We start from the raw sequence: 19,228 nt of genomic DNA on the forward strand, positions 1-19,228 counted from the left end.
GCCGCAACTAGAGAAAGCCCTCGCACAGAAACAAAGACCCAACACAGCCAAAATAAATAAATAAATAAATGTGAAATTCTTAAAAAAAAAAAAAAAAAGAGCACTGAAAACCAGGTCTATGGCCATTCTTGGGAGTATCTTTGGTTGTCAAGAGTTTTATTTCCCATCCACCTGAGTACCTAGCAAGGGCAACCTAGACAGGGAAATCCAACAAGGGCCTATAAGCTTTCTCCCAGCTCTAAGCATGTAACTGGCAGCCACGGATGTTGCCTTTGATGAACTCCTAGAGCACACTGCTGACCTCAAAGCCAGGGCCCCCAATCTGCAATAGTGGGGGACAGAGAGGCCTGTTCATGGTGATAAGACACCAGGTGACTCTTCTGGAATGGGATAACACCATGAGGTCCGAGGATTCAATACTCCCTTGCTTTATAGTATGATCCTGGGCTTACCGAAAATACTGACATTTTTTATGCATGTATATAATTCAGCACTCAACGTGTGTAATTCACTTGAGTCTTGAGTAAACTACTGGGTGTCCTAGCAACAGGCCAACTTTAACTTATTCTTAGGGTATAACCAAGCAAAGCAGGGACACTGCACTCTCGTTTTTAAAGAGAATTTGTTATTTCAAATTAATATCAAAGTTATCATCATGAGAAAAAAATAAAAACTTTATTGGACTTTATTACATTTACTTTACAGTTTAGTATTGCTTTTACCTTAAATGACGTAAGGTAGGGGATGGTACACGGTAATGTTCTGGAAGTTCAGGACCTTTAAAAGTCTTAATCTGGCTGGCCCTGCTTTAAGGAAAATGAGGTGATTGCTTTTCACTGGCAAAGTAAGGGGCTACACCTCCCCAAACTGCCCCCCAAATCCCTGGCAACTTTATCTCTGAACCACGGCATAAGGTACTGGTTTAAATGGTGGTGGTTCCAACACTTCACATCAAGCCCTGTTTCCTGACCCCTCACCTACAGCTCAACTGAGACTGTCCCCTCTACGTCCCATCTGTTTAATTCTGTAAGAACACCTCAAATCTAACCTCTGCCAGATTATGGCTGAATATCTCTGACCTTTGACTATTGTCCAGTCTCATATTAGCCCACATGGAGATTAGCAGCTACCACCGGATGGTGCTTAAAATGGGTTAAGCACTTTGCAAAGTAGTTTTACTCCCTAAACAATCTTTTGGACTAAGATAAACTTTCAAACAAAGGAAACACTGAGGCTCAGACAGCTTGTCAGTTGCCCAAGGTCATAAAGCATAGTATATACTCAGTAAGTATTAACTGACCAGTCTGACTGATAGAAAATGGCAAAGCTTGTTTGCAAACCTAAACAGTCTGACTCTTAGCCATCTTGAGGGACCACCTCCCATCTTTCTTCTAGTGCAAATTGTTCCTCCCCTTCCGGTTTTTCTCACCATATAAATGGAACCACCATACACTCAGGTGATTAAACCAGCATCACTCAGGAATCTACCTCTCCCCCATAGCTAATCAATTGCCGAGTTAAAATTTTTAATTATTCAGTAGCTCTCAGCTGTCAGTTTCTCTCCATCCTCACTTTGACTTCTTTGTTTCAAATCTTATTATATGGACTGCCCCTGGTCTCATGTCCCTAAATCCATTCTCCATATATGAGCCACAGTGACTGAAGACATCGTTCGTCCACGTCACTCTGAATATGTGAATATGTCCCCTGCTGCCCTCGCATAAGGTCCAAACTCTTCAATGTGGTTTACAAAGCCCTTCGTGACCTAGTCCCTGCCCACTTCTCCCCTTTACAGCTTCATTGAACATGTTTTTTTTCTTAAATCTCCCTACCCTTAACATACCGTTTAGTCTACCCTTCAGCAATGCCATTCCACTTCCCCATTTCTCTTTTATTAGCTAACTCCTAACATTTCTTGGCTTAGACAACACTTTTTCCAAGAAGCCTACCATGACACCCCAACCTAGCACCTCTAGTTTGAGTTCTCTGCAATTCCTAAATCACAGCACTAATCACAACACGTTGTACCACCTGTCAGCTCATTATACCCTCCTCGAAACTCTAAGTCCAAGATGGCAGAGCCGCTGTCTGTCATGTTTAAAGGTGCATCCCAGAACCTGACAGGGCCTGGTACAGAACACTCAGTAAAGCTTCCCTGAGTGAACAGTTCTGTTCTACCGCCCTGTGTGCTACCTCTCCCGAAGAAGTTTCCCGAGAGTGCTGACCTTTTCTCTCATCTACCCGAGTGTCTTGCCCAGAAAAGATATTTAGTACAATTTCCAAATGAGTTCAAGACTCTACTCACCAGCCAGACCTTAAGTTTTAGGAGGAATAGGAGAATTCTGCAAGATGATTTATAAACCTGACTGTCCATATGTCCAAAAAAAAATGAAAAACATAGAATGGCTGCTAACTGATAAAAGCTGTTAAAGAAAGGGCCTTATAAGCTTGTCTTTCTATTTTAATCAAATACCTTTGAAGTGCAAACATAATAAATACACATGCGTTATACTTTTACATACTCATAACAAGATAATTACATAGACTAAAGTTGCACTGTTTTCCCAAGTGAATCTTCAGTTTAACCAAACCTACAAAGCATTTAATTGAAATTAACATTTCTGACAAAGCCACAGGCTTAAATCAAGCAGCATCAAGGCTGTAGTATTAAAAAAAAGTAAATGAAAAAACTCAAGCTATAGAAACAGTAGCCATACCAGCAACCCCTCTTCTGGGGCAAGACCCACACATGTACTCCCTTCCCCAAGCACTATGAGTTTAAGGACTGAACAGAGAGCTTGTTTCACACAAGACTTTCACAGAAGAAAACTGTCATAGAAATGCATTATTATAATTACTATGCTTTTTAAAGATTTTGCAATAGAAATATATTAACGACGGCCTCAAATATCCAACATTTTTCTGTCTTACATGTTAAATCAAAGTTGTAGGAACCTACAAGTCTTAATAAAGAACTCTCTTCACAGCACAGCTGTAGTTCACTTTAAACGGCAAAAACGTTCCTTTTACTCTATATCCTTACAAATAAACATAATATAAACGAAAAGTTCTGATCCTGCATCAAGCATCATTCACTCTTGCCCTCTGATATAAACCTGGATATAGCCTTATTTGCAGAGAGTTTGCTTAATATATTAGTTGAAGCAAAAGTAAAAGGGATGTGAGCTTTCAGCAAAGGAGACCTTTATGAATTTCAGTGGTGTCCTTGGCACTCAGAGCTTCAGCTGAAGTCTCGACCGGTGAGGACGAGCGGAGCCACAAGGGTCCAGACGTAGAGGAGGAGGCAGACCCAGCTGGAACTGATCTTGACCCACACAGCTGGCCACTTGCTGGTCATGGTCTGGAAGTTTGCATCAGGGCTAAGAACACAGCAGAGATTTAGGTAAAGGAGCCTAATTTCAGCATTCAGCAGCCCCTCAGCAAAAGCTAAGAAATGCTCCAGTGAAATTCGACTGACACGACTCCCTAGTAAGTTTCTAGAAGAGACTTGAGAAAGTTGCGATTTTTAGTTTTTATGAGCAGGGGACTCTGCCTCTCAAACAGCTTTTATCTTCTTGCCTGCATGAAGAACCCTGACTATTCCTTGCAAAAAGTTCTTCAGGAACATCTGGCTCTTCTACATATTGGTCAAAGTCTAGATTGAAATGACCTCCCTGAAACTTTCCTTCCTTACCACATGATTACTTTGATCAGAATGCTCTCTACAGACATCTCTAGACAGAGAAAAATCAGGGAACAAGTCAGCAAGACAAGTCAGCTCACTTAATATCATGATTTTCTCTCTCCAGTAACTCAAGTTTGGAAGGGCTTCCCATGATTTTCCCTGTATGAATTCCAACTGGATTTCAAATGCAAGAGGAGAAAAAGTCAAAAGTATTTCAGAAAAGAGCACTGAACACCACTTCATTATGAGGGTAAAAAAAGGGGATTCTGAGGTCAGGACAATGGATGGAGACTTTACAGGCAACCCCAAGGGGCTAAGTGGTTTTCCCTCGATTCTCTCTCTCTCTGCCTCCTACCTGTACCAGTTGGTCAGGGTCATCATGATGTACAAGGAAGCCGAGCAGAGCATGAGGTGGAACATGGAGTAGTTGTACTGCACGCCCTCTCGCTCGTTGTCCACAGCCCGCCGAGGCCGTCCATCTTCCTCATCGCTGGCGCCGTTGGCAGTCGTATCACGGAGGATCACGCTGTCACTTCCTGACAGGGTCAGCTTACTTACTTGGCTATTGCTGGCATTGCGGATGCTGGAGAGTGACCCCAAGAAGGTAAGTTAGAAAGGGGCCATGAAGACGAAATGCTGTCACTGGCCTAATACACTTGAAGGTTATTTCTGAACTGCTCCTGCTTTGGGGACTGAAGGGCTTCTGAAGGGTTTGCTTAAAGTTCTGAACTGCTGCCTGTCATCACAAGACAGAGACAGTACTCTCATCAGTTACAATGTGAGGGTTTAACTGCCTAGGAGTTTCCCAAAACATACTATGCTCTCAATGTCTGCTTCCAGGACTTCACAAGTACCTCTCCTTTGCTTGGAATGCACTGCCCACCTTCTCCCAGCTAACTTAATCACCCTTTAAATTCTCTGATCATGCTGTGCCCTCTAGGAGGTCTTCCCTGACATCACCCTATCACTAGGCTGGATTAAATTCCCACAGCTCCTTACTCTTCCTTCTGCTGTATCACTTACTGTTCCTGTCTTCCTTGCTATTCATAGAACTTTTTGACAACAATGACCTTAGTCATCTGTGCATTTCTAGTACACAGCAGATACTCACTAAAAGTTTGTTAAATGACTGAATAAAAAAGTACATACAAATAAAGGACAAAACCCACGTGAACATCTCAACAGACATAGAAAAAGCATTTGACAAAAATCTGATATTTTTTCATGATAAAAACTCAAAATAGAAATAGAGAAGAACTTCCTCAAACTGATAAAGGGCATCTATTAAAAAGTCAGGGCTAACATCATACTTAATAAGGAAAGACTAAAAGCTTTGCCCCCAAGATCAAGAATCAAAGGAAAACAAACAAAAACAGTCATAGACAGTATGAAAACAAATGAACATAGCTGTATGCCAATAAAGCTTTATTTACAAAAATAGGAAGCCAGCCCAAAGGGCTGTTATTTGCCAACCCATATTTTAAGCAATCATTAAAAAAAGAAAAAAGGATAAATCTACACATTATGTGCAAAGCTGTCCAAATTATGACAAATTCATATGTATTTCAGAACAGTATATATACTGTTATATAGAATGCTCCCAATTTATTTTTTAAAAATTATATATCAAGTGATATAAATAAAATTATGTATGTAACTATTGATAAAAATATGCATAATTATATAGATACAGATAGGTCAATAGACAGTAAGTATAAGCAAAGGAAAAAAGCCTGAAGTAATATGTACCAAAATGTTAATCATAGAAGAGGTAAATTTAGAGGGAGGACCATTTCATTTACTACTGTTCTCACTTAAGCTATTAATTTATATAAATATATCCTTGCCCATTTTATTATTTCATATTTTAAAATTATTAAAGTAACATACACTTATACAGACAATATCAATAAAAATGGGTGGGAGAATGAGTGCACACTGATAACATAGGTTATATCTGGTGTCCTGGATTAACTACAGACTAACATTTCATGTATAAAATTCTGTAGTTGTTTAAATATTATTTACAGTGATCAGAAAATCAAGATTGTTTTAAAAAAAGATAAGCCAACCAATTTTCAGAGCCACTATTTTAGCTGATCTAGGGTCAGGTAAGGGCTTTATCCTCCTATACAAAGGAGAACGTATCTCTTAGTAAGCCTGAGAGGAATTATTTGATGAGAGGATTTACTGAACTTAAAGAAATGTACACAGCAGGGTAACTGAAGCAAGTCAATGACTTTAATAAATAAGAGTTACATTTTTGTAATTCTTCTCACTGTTTTTTGAAAGCAAAATAGCTTCTTCACTCTATTACTAACCATCATAAGAATCTTGTCTTAAGTACTTTTTAACTTACCTAGAATACAAAAGGGAGAGAACAAAGACTACCAGCCCAATAAAATTCTCTTTATTCAGAGAAGGCCCACTCTGTGATGGTGGAGCAGGAGTAGGGACTAGAGCAGTTGCATTTGCAGGAGCCAAGGTTGGTGAGGTCATGTGCATAATGATGCTCAACAGGCCAGGGTTGCAGGAATGATCTGAAAATGAGAAGCTGTTTATATCTTTAGGTATAACTCATCTTGGTCCAAAAGGACTTGAGGGGTGTGCTATACATCACTCATTCGTGGTTTAAAACATGGGAATGCTATGCTTCAAAGAACCTGCAACTGGGCAGTCAGTAACACATCTGTGCTGCAACCAGAGACTTAGTTTTAGAAAAAAAGAAATGAAACTACAACAACAAAGTATTTGTCAAATATCATAAATGTCAATCTTGATTTCACTGGTTTTGAAATTTAACTGGCAAGTCTTTTTGGCTCTATAGTTGTGCTTAAAGCACAAGGAGTTTACACAGACTTAGAGAACAAACTTATGGTTACCAGGGGGAAGGGTGGGGGGAAGGGATAGTTAAGGAGGTTGGGATTGACATGTACACACTGCTACATTTAAAATGGATAACCAGCAAGGACCTACTGTATAGCACAGGGAACTCTGCTCAATATTATGTAACAACCTAAATGGGAAAATGTATAACTGAATCACTTTGCTGTACACCTGAAACTATCACAACATTGTTAATCAACTATACTCCAATATAAAATAAAAAGTTTAAAAAAAAGACTAATTTGCTTGCAAAATAAGGTTAGATTCAATAAACTTGGCCTGGTTATCAAAAAAAAAAAGCACAAGGAGTTTATCCCTAGTTTTGTTTCTACATAGTTACACAGGAATACAATAAAAATAAGTTGAGTCATCACTGAATGGTCTGCAATAATGGTTTTCCTTGAAAAGGAGTCCATAAAATACCCCCACTGAGAAACAATCCCATAAGATCTACAAAAGGAGATTTCCTGCAGCTGTTTCTTCTGGAGCCTGTACCACCAAAGTAACATGCAATTAAAGTAATTCTACAAAGGGCCAAAACAATGTTGCCTTGTTCAGCTCTTAACTAGTTTGACTTAGTCCAGGGAAAAGCCCGGACTATATAAAGGACTGTGGTCCTTTAGGCGGTCAGCTCTGAATAGCTATGAATAGACATGGAGAATAAAACCTGAATGGTAAATACCGTGGACACTGTTCATTTAAATGAAGTTTTTTGTCTGTTCATTTGTTTGTCTGACATTTGTTCCAGCTCTAGTTTCTGCACCCATCAAAGGAGTAATTTCTTACTTTCTTTTTTCTTTTTCTTTTGGTCTGCGTGGCGCGGCTTGCGGGATCTTAGTTTCCCGACCAGGGATCCAATCCAGACCCACAGAAGTGAAAGCATGGAGGCCTAACCACTGGGCTTCCAGGGAATTCTCATTTCTTACTTTCTTTTCACCAAATGAATGTGTTATTAAAACTCCCTTACCAGGTTCATTGGACATGGCTGACCATGTGAGGTACATGGTGTAGAGGGTGATGATAGAGGACTGCAGGAGGCCAGAACGAGGCTGGTGTTCCTACAGAATCAAAAAGAAAACAATGCCATAGGAATTGCAAGGGCTGAATTTCTAAAACCCAGCATACTTCCTGGGACCCACTGAATTGTTATTAATTGAGAACCTTCTGATTCTGCTTGACAGTTGAAAGATGACAAGTAACCCTTCAGTTTGAGTTAGCTTGAAAAAGAACCAAGAAAGAGGAGGCAAGTACTACTGGTTCTCAGGCATTTCACAATCCTGGAAATTCCTGTATATCATACAAAGGCTTAGATTTACTACTAGTTCCTTGGTATAGTGAAATCTAAGCTAAGCTTTGCCACTGGCTAGCTTGGTGACCCATCACCTCTCTGGAACTTCGGTTTTCTCACTTTTAAAAGGAGAGGTGGGCTTCCCTGGTGGTGCAGTGGTTAAGAACCTGCCTGCCAATGCAGGGGACACGGGTTCGAGCCCTGGTCCGTGAAGATCCCACATGCCGCGGAGCAACTAAGCCCGTGCGCCACAACTACTGAGCCTGCGCTCTGGAGCCCACGAGCCACAACGACTGAAGCCCGCACGCCTAGAGCCGGTGCTCCGCAACGAGAAGAAGCCCGTGCACCGCAACGAAGAGTAGACCCTGCTCGCCGCAACTAGAGAAAGCCCGCGCCCAGCAACAAAGACCCAACTCAGCCAAAAATAAATAAATAAATTTTTTTTTTTTTTTTTTTAAAAAGGAGAGGTGGGTCTTCCCTGGTGGTGCAGTGGTTGAGAGTCCGCCTGCCAATGCAGGGGACACGGGTTCGAGCCCTGGTCTGGGAGGATCCCACATGCCGCGGAGCAACTGGCCCCGTGAACCACAACTACTGAGCCTGCGTGTCTGGAGCCCGTGCTCCGCAACAAGAGAGGCCGCAATAGTGAAGAGGCCCGCGCACCGCGATGAAGAGTGGCCCCCGCTCGCCGCAACTAGAGAAAGCCCTCGCACAGAAACGAAGACCCAACACAGCCAAAATTAAATAAATAAATTTATAAAAAAAAAAAAAAGGAGAGGTGATGTCTAGATGTTCTTTTCATACCTAAATTCATATCTGAATTTTAAAAATATTGTATTTAAATGAGGAAACTCAGGAGCATGAGTTGTGTTTTAAATATTAAAATCAATTATTTTTTCTACTTGAATTCCCCTAAAATATCTTTGCTAAAGATTCCTAAGAATCATTCTCATGATATAAACAATTTTATAAGAATGATAAATTCTCAAGTTACATCGTTTTTTTCTTAAATAATAAGGAAATTATTCATTTACTGGCACTCAATGGCACATTTTACAGTGATTAAGTTATAATTAAGAAGACTTTATCATCTTGGACATAAATTCATATAACAGGTTACCTAGGTTTCAAGTTTAGCATTAATTAAAAATCCTTCACAGGAGGAAGAAGCAGAAATCACAACCATACCTGAATTTTTGGGTGGATTGACATAACGGAAACCACAACGCAAAGGATCAGATTAAAACTGATGAAGAACTTGTTTTCTGTGCAGCCATCTGGTTTGGTGTAGTATGTGTAGAGCAATACGACAGAGATGATTGACAGGATATAAAACATGCTTGTGACAGACAGTAAAGCTAGAAAAAAGAAAACAAACATGAATGCCCACAATCGTAACAAACTCTTATACTAACGAGGACCAATTTTCACCCTATTTAACGTAGCATAATGCAGTATGGCTCTCATAGGGGTTTAGATACCTACCCGCATACCAGCCCCTTGGGTTCCCTTCTTCCATTCGATTTACCCATGATTCATTCCAAGAGTGAGCAAAGTCCACCAACAGCACCAGCTGGATGAGGATGAAGAAGGCAGCCCCCACCATGCCAATAAAAAACCAGGCTACAAACCAAAAGCACAGTTACTCTTCACCATAGGAGCAACATTTCAGAATGTTACTGTCCAACATTCTAAAAAGATTTCAATTCAAGTAATAGAGAGGTAATAAAGACATTGTCTCCAGCAGTACAGCAAGATTATTGCAATTCCAAACTCAAAGGCATTCTCTGAGAAGTGTTCTGTTGGGTTTCAGACCTTTTAAAACTTGTTCTAGCTTGTGCCAAGGGGAGCCTAGGGTCTGACATTCCAAATGGAAAAGATATAAGCCTTTTCCTTTACTTACAGGGATAAAAATCACAGTGGAAATCCACAGATGTCACGATAAGGAAGCAGGTTAAGACAGGGAGAGTGGAGCACACGGTTACAAGTCGCTACGTTGACAAGCTCTCCGATTAACTTGGTATTGCCAAGTGAGAAGGGAAACTATTAAAATATTGGCAAATGATTAACATATGGTTCCAGAACAGCTGAGAAGTGGGCTGAATGCCTCCTGGCTTTAATCAAGCAATTAATATCTTAATATTAGTACCAAGTCATGGTAATTGGACACCATCTCATTTAATTACCAGTTCTGCAAAAATCAGTAATGAAAATGTAGCTTTCACACAAGCATTTGGAGAGTTTGTATATATTATAATTGACCCCCCTAATAGTGAACCATACCTGTGGTGAAGTGGCCCCCAGGGATATAGAAAGATCCAACCATGATACCAACAATGGCAGCAATTTTGAAGAACCAAAACCTATTAAAATATAAAAGTGCATTTATGAAATGCTAATTTTTGCCCTTGCACTGAGAAAAATGAATTTCTAAAATGCAAAAATAAAGCCTTACTAGCCACTTCCAACATGATTAGGCTTATTTCTTCATCTGACATGAAACTACTTCACTCAATACTTCACACAATTTAAGGACAAACATTAGCACAGAGACCAAATCATGCACATTCACAAGAAAGAAACATGTTACTTTAGTATTTCCCTACTTTTAGCACTTAAAGATAGGAATTTTTCTAGAATTCTGGAGCATTCTAAACTAACGATGTTAGCTAAATATACAGCAATCAACTTAGATCCGGGGGAAAGTGAATTACTGAATCCTTCTTTTACAACATGGTAAAACCATGCCCCATAGTGTTAAAAAACCCATCCTGAAACCGTGCCCCATAGTTAACAGACACTGGTGCCTAACAGAAATTCTTGAGCTTCCCTTACAGAACAGTGCTAAGGGAACAGCTTGTTAAAGAACCGCCCCCGCTTGCAGTCTTGCCTTCACAAGGCTCATCGTAACGTTTTTTTTTCAAATTTTATACCCTCCAACCTTCATGTAGCCTAGATAATATACCACAAGACTCTTTTAACTACCCCTATAGATAACGCGCCTCTGACTTATGGGTCACTATAGTAACGGGGGCTTAAGCTGTTTTTCAGAAACCGGGAGTTAGTTTTTGTCCAGTTCAAGCTGCCTAAGACTGGTTGGGACCACTGACCCTAAAACAGGGCCTGCACAGATGTGCAATGAATAACCCTTTTGATGTCAGTGCCAAAAATGAATGATCCTTTTGATGTCAGAGTGCCAAAAACTCTACCCTCAGATTATGCTAAGCATGTCCATTTTTGAACATGCATCCTATTAAGAAGCATGTAGGGCTTCCCTGGTGGCGCAGTGGTTGAGAATCTGCCTGCCAATGCAGGGGACACGGGTTCGAGCCCTGGTCCGTGAAGATCCCACATGCCGTGGAGCAACTAGGCCCGTGAGCCACAATTACTGAGCCTGCGCGTCTGGAGCCTGTTCTCCACAACAAGAGAGGCTGCGATAGTGAGAGGCCCGCGCACCACGATGAAGAGTGGCCCCCGCTTGCCGCAACTAGAGAAAGCCCTCGCACAGAAACGAAGACCCAACACAGCCAAAAATAAATAAATAAATAAATAAATAATTTTTTAAAAAAAAGCATGTAATTCAGATACACCTGTGCAGAACACTCACTACCTCACCTTTTCCTTACCTCCAATTCCCTTTCCCCAAACCTAAGACTACTCTGCTTCTCTATCCCATAAATATCTAAAGCCTCTCGCCTTCGGGGAGGCGGATCTGAGATGTCTTCCCGTCTCTGCTGCAAACCTCAGCATTTCAGGTTGGCTTGCTGCACGTCAGGCGACTGGACATAAATGCCTTGCCCACAATCACACAGTTCGTCACTGGCAAAGCCAGGACCAAACCTGGCTTTCAGTCAATCTTTAAAGGCTGCCTTGTATGGCAGAGTGTAAAGAAAGCAGCTTTGGAGCTGGACAGACTTGAGTTTCAATCCTAGCTCCAACCCTCACTAGCTGAGAGATCTCAGGCAATTTATTTAACCTCTCTGTAAAGGGGAACTGGGGATCAGGAATGGGAAGCGACAGAATATGTGAAGCAGTGGCTCAAACATATTCACTATTTATCTTTCTGTTTACTGTTTAAATATATCAGGTAAATGTTTCTCTTTTAACAATAGAAAGAAAAAATGTGTGTGTGTGTGTAGTGCTTGGTACAATGCTTGAACTGTTTCATAGGTGTTCCATAAAAATCTAGGCACTTTAAGCAAAGATATTTTTAAAAAATACAGGAAAAAGACAAGATTCTCCTTGTCCACTCTACCTCTTCCATGCTGCAGGGCCCCAACTGAAAATGACGTTGAAACAACTTCCCATGTATAGTAGGTCAGAAATACATCTGGGCCACTGATTTACATACTCTACTGCTTTCATCAAAATGGCAACATTAACTGCTGAAGGGGAGGATGCACATCATAATATAACAAGTTAATAATAAATAATTCCTACATACCCATTGTGTATCGCTGCTCTGGGATCTTTACTCGTTTTCACTTTTAACATGAGCAGAAAGAAGGCAAAGAAAAAGACGGTCAAGGCAAAGTTGATTCGATATACGGCTTTATAACGAACCAGCACATCACAATCTTTATCCATGACTGTATCAGCCACCTTGGTTTTAAGTCCTTCATCACAGAATCCAGGAATCTGGAAAAAGCAATTTTAATGTTATGGGAATATCCACATTTAAAGAGAGATTCTATTCCACAATAGGAAAGCCTGGATTTTTAAAACGGACCACTTCAACAACTGCAAGACTCTCCTGTGGGACTTTTCTCTGTCTTCCAATTCACTTACAATCTTGTCACCAAATAGTATAAACAAGTTGCATTTTGAAAATAAAAGGCAAGTGCTCCCTCTCTCTCTTTTCTTTTTAATATTTTATTTATTTATTTTTTGGCTGCATTGGCTCTTATTTGCAGCACACGGGATCTTTCATTGCAGCGTGTGGGCTCCTTGTTGCAGCCCATGGGCTTAGTTGCTCCGAGGCATGTGGGACCTTATTTCCCCGACCAGGGATCAAACCCGCGTCCCCTGCATTGGAAGGTGGATTCTTAACCACTGGACTACCAGGGAAGTCCTGAGTGCTCTCTTTTTGGCCCTTATCTTTGGATGAGGTTATCTCCCATTTTCCCATGAGTTTTCATGCTACAATCCACTCCTTCCGAAGGTGAAGGGCTAGTCTAGTTTAAGTGTTTAAAACTAAACATACAAGGAAAGATGAAGTTTTAGGGCCACTCTTTTAATATCTTTTCCAAAGCTGTTAGACTAAAGATGTTCATTCTGACTACCTTTACTTTGGGAAAAGACTGATTCCTTTATATTCTGTGTCTTGACTATAACCCAAATTTAAAATCTCAACAAATCCAACGAACTTGACTTTCACAACAGTGAAAAATAAATACTAATTACAACTAAAACTCTGCAAAATATAAAAATAATAAAACCCACTACATTAAATAAGGTTATGGTTACTTCTACTTACCTTCTTCAGCTGAGTTTCCATCCCTTCATGAAACATGATACAACATACAATAGTGCCCAGGAAGAGAATGAAAGCATAGATGAGGCGAGTCACGGTGGAATTCTTACTGTTGGGACAGCAACTACACAGCAAACATGATGCCCCACCGCAAAGGCATGGAACCTGTAATAAGCACATCATCACCATCTGAGACCTCCTTCAGCGGGCTCCTTTGTGACATCCAGAACAGAAGATGAGGCAAACCAGGCTTTGAGAGTTCTAACTGATAGCTGGGAGGAAGTGGTTAAAAGCATGGGCTCTGGAGTTGATACTACTTCTGCCACTTTACCTCAACAAGTTACATAATGTAAGCTTATTTCTCCATCTGTAAATTAAACTCAATAACAGAATCTTCCTCCCTCAGACATTGCTATATTAAATGAGCACTCAACACAGTGCCTAAAACATAGTAAAAGCCCAATAAATGTTGGTTATGTTCTCACAGACAGCATATTTTATTTAAAAACAATATATCTAATACTGAGAAAAATAGAAACTAACTCCATTTGCTGGTTTCTGGGAATCCTAGCTACCAAATCTGATATTACAGCTTAAGGCAACATTACATGGAAACCCTTATAATTAATGAAAGCAGGAGACATTTAGCTCCATTCAAGAGTAACCTGGAGTTCGAGCCTTGGTCTGGGAAGATCCCACATGCTGCGGAGCAACTAAGCCCGTGCGCCACAACTGCTGAGCCTGCGCTCTACAGCCCGCGAGCCACAACTACTGAGCCCACGTGCCACAACTACTGAAGCCCACGTGCCTACAGCCCGTGCTCCACACCAAGAGAAGCCACTGCAATGAGAAGCCCGCGCACTGCAATGAAGAGTAGCCCTGCTCACCGCAACTAGAGAAAGCCCGCGCACAGCAACGAAGACCCAACGCAGCCAAAAATAAATAAATAAATAAATTTATTAAAAAAAAAAGAGTAACCTGGAGAGTCCTCAAAGTCAAACATAGAATTATCATATGACCCAGTAACTACACTCTTACATATACACCCAAAAGAACTGAAACAGGTATTCAAACAAAAACTTGTATATGAATGTTCAAAGCAGCACCATCTACAATTGTCAAAAGGCAGAAACAACCCAAATGTCCATCAACTGATGAATGGATAAGTAAAATGTGGTATACCCACAAAATGGAATGTTATTTGGCCATAAAAATGAAGTACCGATAGCTGGTACAACATAGGTGAACCTAGAAAACATCATGCTAAACGAAAGAAGTCAGACACAAAAGGTCACATATTGTATGATTTCATTCATATGAAATATCCAGAATAGGTAAATCCAGAGATAGAAAGCAGATTAGTGGTTTCCAGAGGCTGGAGGGAGTGGGGAGAAGAGAGTAGACTGCTAAACAGAAATCGAGTTTGTCTTTGGGGTGATGAAAATGTTCTGGAATCAGACAGGTGTGATGATAGCCCAACACTGTGAATATACTAAATGTCACTGAATTATACACTTTAAAATAGTTAATTTTATGTAATGTGAATTTTACCTCAATTTTTAAAAAAAAGTAACCTGGATCTTTGGTCACCTAAATTCTCCTAATGAGCATTCCAGATGAGAGGACATACTTTGAGTGATTCTTCTATATGCTTGATTAGGAAACCACCTGGATTGTTTTGACAGGTGATGTTATGAAGTCACATTACAAGGATAGGCTAGTTCAGAATCATCCGCAGAAGCAGCAAATGCAACGCTGGGGGAGTCTGGTTTTACAGTATGGTCCCAGTAATAATCTTTTATGAGATAATGTCAGGAATACATAGCACCTAGCACAATGCCTTTCATAGCAGGGGCTCCATATATCAGGGTAACCGTTAATATCCATAATCAAAAAAGCCATGGGGAATTGACCACCCAGCCTCATCTCCAATTCTTAACTACAATCTGGGTCAAAAGACTGTAATAAAAGTCTGTATCTGGTCGCATACAGAAATACAGACATTTTACAGCTGAAAACAATGACACTAATTGCTTCGGGTTTATTTTGTCTGTACTCTCACACTCCTGACTCCCTTTAGCTATTTTTTTCCCCCTAGCCAATTAAATAAACTAATGATAGTTGCCTACTGTTTGCTATAGGTTGAATTGTGTCCTCCAAAATTCGTATGTTTAAGTCCTAATCCCCAGTACCTCAGCATGTGACCTTATTTGGAAACAGAGTTGCTGCAGATGTAATTAGGTAAAATGATGTTATACTGGAGAAGAGTGGGCCCCTAATCAAACATGGCTGATGTCATAAAAAGGAGAAATCTGGACACAGACATGCATCACAGGGAGAACATCATGTGAAGATGAAGGCAGAGATTGATAAAGCAAGGAACACCAAAGATTGCTACCAAACCCCCAGGACCTAGGGAAGAGGCCTGGAACAGAGTCTACCTCACCACCCTCAGAGGGAACCAACCCTGCTGACACCTTAATCTCAGACTCCTAGCCTCTAAAACCATGAGACAATAAATTTCTGTAATTTAAGTCACCCACTCTGTGGTATTTTGTTATGAGGCCCTGGCAAACCAATACACCTACTTACTTGTTTATGTCTTGTACCTTGAGGGGGGCCCACCTAGTGTTATATCTCTTGCACCTTCACACAGTAGGTACTCAATCTGTGGAACAAACTTGTCCTACTATACGGTATGTCACTTCCCCATCTCAGTAAACAACTCTATTTGAGATAGGTTGGAACCTGGGACCCTTTACCTGAGTGCTTGCACCTGGACTAACCCTTGAGCAACAGAATACAAAGAAACGATAAGGGACTCAAAATAACTGCACACATGAACGGTAAGATACAAAAAAGCTACAAACCAACTGCCACTTCTGAGGTGCGCAGAGCAGTAGCAGGGTACTGCGCACGACCCCTGCACAGAGCCCCACCAAGGGGGAGAGCAGATTACCTAAGCCACACCTCTTGCTCAACCCACTGATTCGCCCCTTCCCATATCCCATTTAAGGAACCAGTTCCCCCATCTGTTACTTGTTTTTTCTCTCTCTTGCTTGGCTGAAATTCTCGTCTGGCCTCTTATCAATTTCTATTGATCAAAGAGTGCGAGGACCCAGGTGAGTCACATACTCTTCCTGTTGCCCAGGCCAAAAACCTTGGAGTCATCCTCAATGCCTTCTCTTTTTCCAAAACTCTCATTCCATCTGTCAGCACATCAGCTCTGTCCTCAAAATGTGTCCAGAATCTGGCCACTTTCATAGCATCCTCACGTTGGTCCAAGCCACTACTATCATCCCTCACCTGGATTAAATGAATAGCTCCTGTCTCGCTGCTATAGCAACCCATTCAGAACCCTGAGTTAGTGTAAAAATTATTTTCAGATGAAGACATGTGAGATTCAAAAGAAGCAGAAAAAAATGCCTTCTCAGAGCTTTTCTCATCTGACTGAAAGCAGCAACTGCCATAAATTCTCTCTCCAAGGAAGTTTTATGGCCATGAAGAAGATAAAAAGACCTCTGCACCCACAGAAACAAGTACTATCACAAACTTTCTTATCTCCTGTTTGTTCTCCTAAAAACCCATTTGTCTTTCCTAAAGAAACCTATTTGTTCTTCCTATGGAAGCCCTTTTCTGCCCCGCCCAATCCTAACCCTAACCCCAATTAAGTTAGGTATATAATAAACCCTATATTCTAACCACCCCTTTGAGTTATTCATCACTAAGAACCCCTGTGTGTGTGTGGGTTGCACAAGTACATGAACTCTTTTTTCTCTTGCTAATTTGTCTTTTCTCAGTTTAATTTGCAGGCCCCAACCACTAACCCATTGAGAATGGAAGTTTTTCCTCCCCTACACTGCCTTACCCTTTCTTTTCTAACATCTGTTCTCCACACAGCAACCTTGTTAAAACACTGGTCAGATCACATCATTCCTTTTTTCTGTAATGGATCCCCATAATCACATAAGAGTAAAAGCCAACGTCCTTAAATTGGCCAATGGGTATCTATGTGATTTGGCTCCCTTTACCTTTCTGACTTCATTTTCTATTATTCTTCCCCTCACTCATTCCATTCTCTGGTACACTGAATTCCTTGCTGTTCCTATTGAACAAAAGGAATTAATAAAATATAAAAGTGATTTATAGGTAGAAATGCTTTGATGGCATCAATTCAAATCTCAGCTTTACATCAAAGCCAAAATGTGTTTCCGGTTTCAAATTACCAATTCACGCCCTAATTAATTTCCTTCTTAACTATTTTTTTCTAAATCTATTTTGTAAACAGTGAGTTTGACCCACTAGTAAACTGTAAAAAAAAAAAAAAAAAAAAAGACCAGGATTTTTTTTTTTAATGTGATAGAAAAGAAAAATTGTACAGCAGAGGGCAAAGGTAAGAATTATTTCACGAAACGTGTGTCTAAATGGGTGTATTAAATCAAGCATGTAAAATTTATTTCTTACTTTGGGTCAAGGTTGAAAAACTGGAAAGCCACTACAATCTAGGCCCTTAAAAGACCAACAGCCCTTTTCATTTAAGATCAACAACCTTAAAGGATGGAAAATACATTCTGTCCCTAAGAAAAGTAGTGGCATGAGCTGAAATAGAGTCCTTGGTCATTTAAGTCAGCTGGGGAATTAGGAAACAAGGAAATGATGTTCAGGAATCATGCTCCTCGGAAGCGAGTGTATGAGTGAACGCAGCATATTCTCTTCCATAGATCCCAAAATTCCTTTTTTAAAATACGGTGTTTACAATCTACAAAGTGATTCAACGTATTTATTCATTTCATCCTCACAACAGCTCTTGAGGCGAGGAATGCTGGGGTGATTGTCCTCATCTTAAGGGAAACCAGAAAGAAATGACTTGTACAAGGTCCCAAAATGTTCAGGCCATGACTTCCAATTCTGAATAATAATCCACAAGGCCTTCTTTCCATTGCGCCAGAACCGCAGACAGGCCTCGGTTAAAATCTCACCTCTGCCACAGACTCTGTAGCTTTGGCAAATCCTGTGCTAGGGGATAAAAATATTATTCAAGCCCCACCTCCCCGCTCAAATAAATGACGCCACCTTAAGAAGGTGCTTGGAAATGAACCAGAGAGCCCGGGCCCCGGGAGCCGGGCTCAGTCCCCAGTCCCATTCCAGCTCCGGAGGAACCCAGAGGCCGGACGGCTCGCGGGGGCGGGGCAATCAAAATTGTAAACAATGGAGGGCTGGCCTCTTACGTTCCTCCACAATCGCAGAAGGCGAACCGCCTGATGCTGATCGCAGGGCATCGCGGATTTTATCCTGGACCCCCCGGATACCCTGTGCAGCCCAGGGCCGGACCCCCAAACCCCGGGCCCCGGGCGCCAGGCCCGTCGGGGTCTGCGCTTGGGGAGCCCTTATCGCCCTCCCCCAAACCACAGGACCGACGGAGACACCAGACCCCGAACTCACCCAGCTGGCGAGGGAGAAGACGCCCAGCACAGCTCCCATGGTGATGCGGGTGACGGAGGTGGCCGATGCGGAAGCTCCTAGCGCGGTAGTAACGGCTGGTTGAGGCGTCTCCTCAGAAACGCGACGGTTTCTCAGGCCACAAACGTGCGGCTTGCGTCATGCGTGGCCCCGCCCACCGCCCTCGGCAGGGCTGGGGGAGGAGGCGGGGCTAAACCGGCCCAAGGCTACAGGAACAGAGCAGGGTTTATTCCTTCATCTCGTTTGCATTCCCTGGGAGTCCACTATGTCAAGATCTGGGGTACAGAAGTGCACAAGAATTTATGGCCAAGTTAAGAAGAGACTGACAATGGACAGAAACGCACCATGGCATATTGTGATGATTACTATGAAAAAGTATTACGAGGAAATATTCTTTCAGTAAAAGTGTGTTTAATGCCTACTATGTAAGGAGAAGGTA

General features: G+C 41.3%; 1 protein-coding gene across 1 annotated transcript; it reads right to left on the reverse strand.

The window, feature by feature from the left end:
• Positions 1 to 653: 653 nt before the first annotated feature.
• SERINC3 (serine incorporator 3) lies at positions 654 to 18,927 on the reverse strand. Its single transcript, XM_007193088.3, has 10 exons — positions 18,772 to 18,927; positions 13,333 to 13,494; positions 12,301 to 12,494; positions 10,140 to 10,219; positions 9,342 to 9,479; positions 9,045 to 9,214; positions 7,539 to 7,629; positions 6,045 to 6,225; positions 4,041 to 4,268; positions 654 to 3,380 (listed from the first exon to the last, which is right to left on the reverse strand). The coding sequence occupies exons 1-10, from the start codon at positions 18,808 to 18,810 to the stop codon at positions 3,242 to 3,244; spliced, it is 1,422 nt and encodes a 473-aa protein (XP_007193150.1). The 5' UTR covers positions 18,811 to 18,927; the 3' UTR covers positions 654 to 3,241.
• Between the last annotated feature and the right edge of the window lie 301 nt (positions 18,928 to 19,228).

Source organism: Balaenoptera acutorostrata, chromosome 15 (assembly GCF_949987535.1).
Source record: "Balaenoptera acutorostrata chromosome 15, mBalAcu1.1, whole genome shotgun sequence".
In the NCBI taxonomy this organism is placed as follows: domain Eukaryota; kingdom Metazoa; phylum Chordata; class Mammalia; order Artiodactyla; family Balaenopteridae; genus Balaenoptera; species Balaenoptera acutorostrata.

Coding starts and splice junctions, on each gene's coding strand:
- SERINC3 (XM_007193088.3), bottom strand. CDS start 18,810: ATGGGAGCTGTGCTGGGCGTCTTCTCCCTCGCCAGCTGG. Junction 12,495..13,332: donor TGGAAACTCAGCTGAAGAAG/GTAAGTAGAAGT, acceptor TGCTTTTTCCAG/ATTCCTGGATTCTGTGATGA. Junction 9,215..9,341: donor CCCAAGGGGCTGGTATGCGG/GTAGGTATCTAA, acceptor TCTTTTTTCTAG/CTTTACTGTCTGTCACAAGC.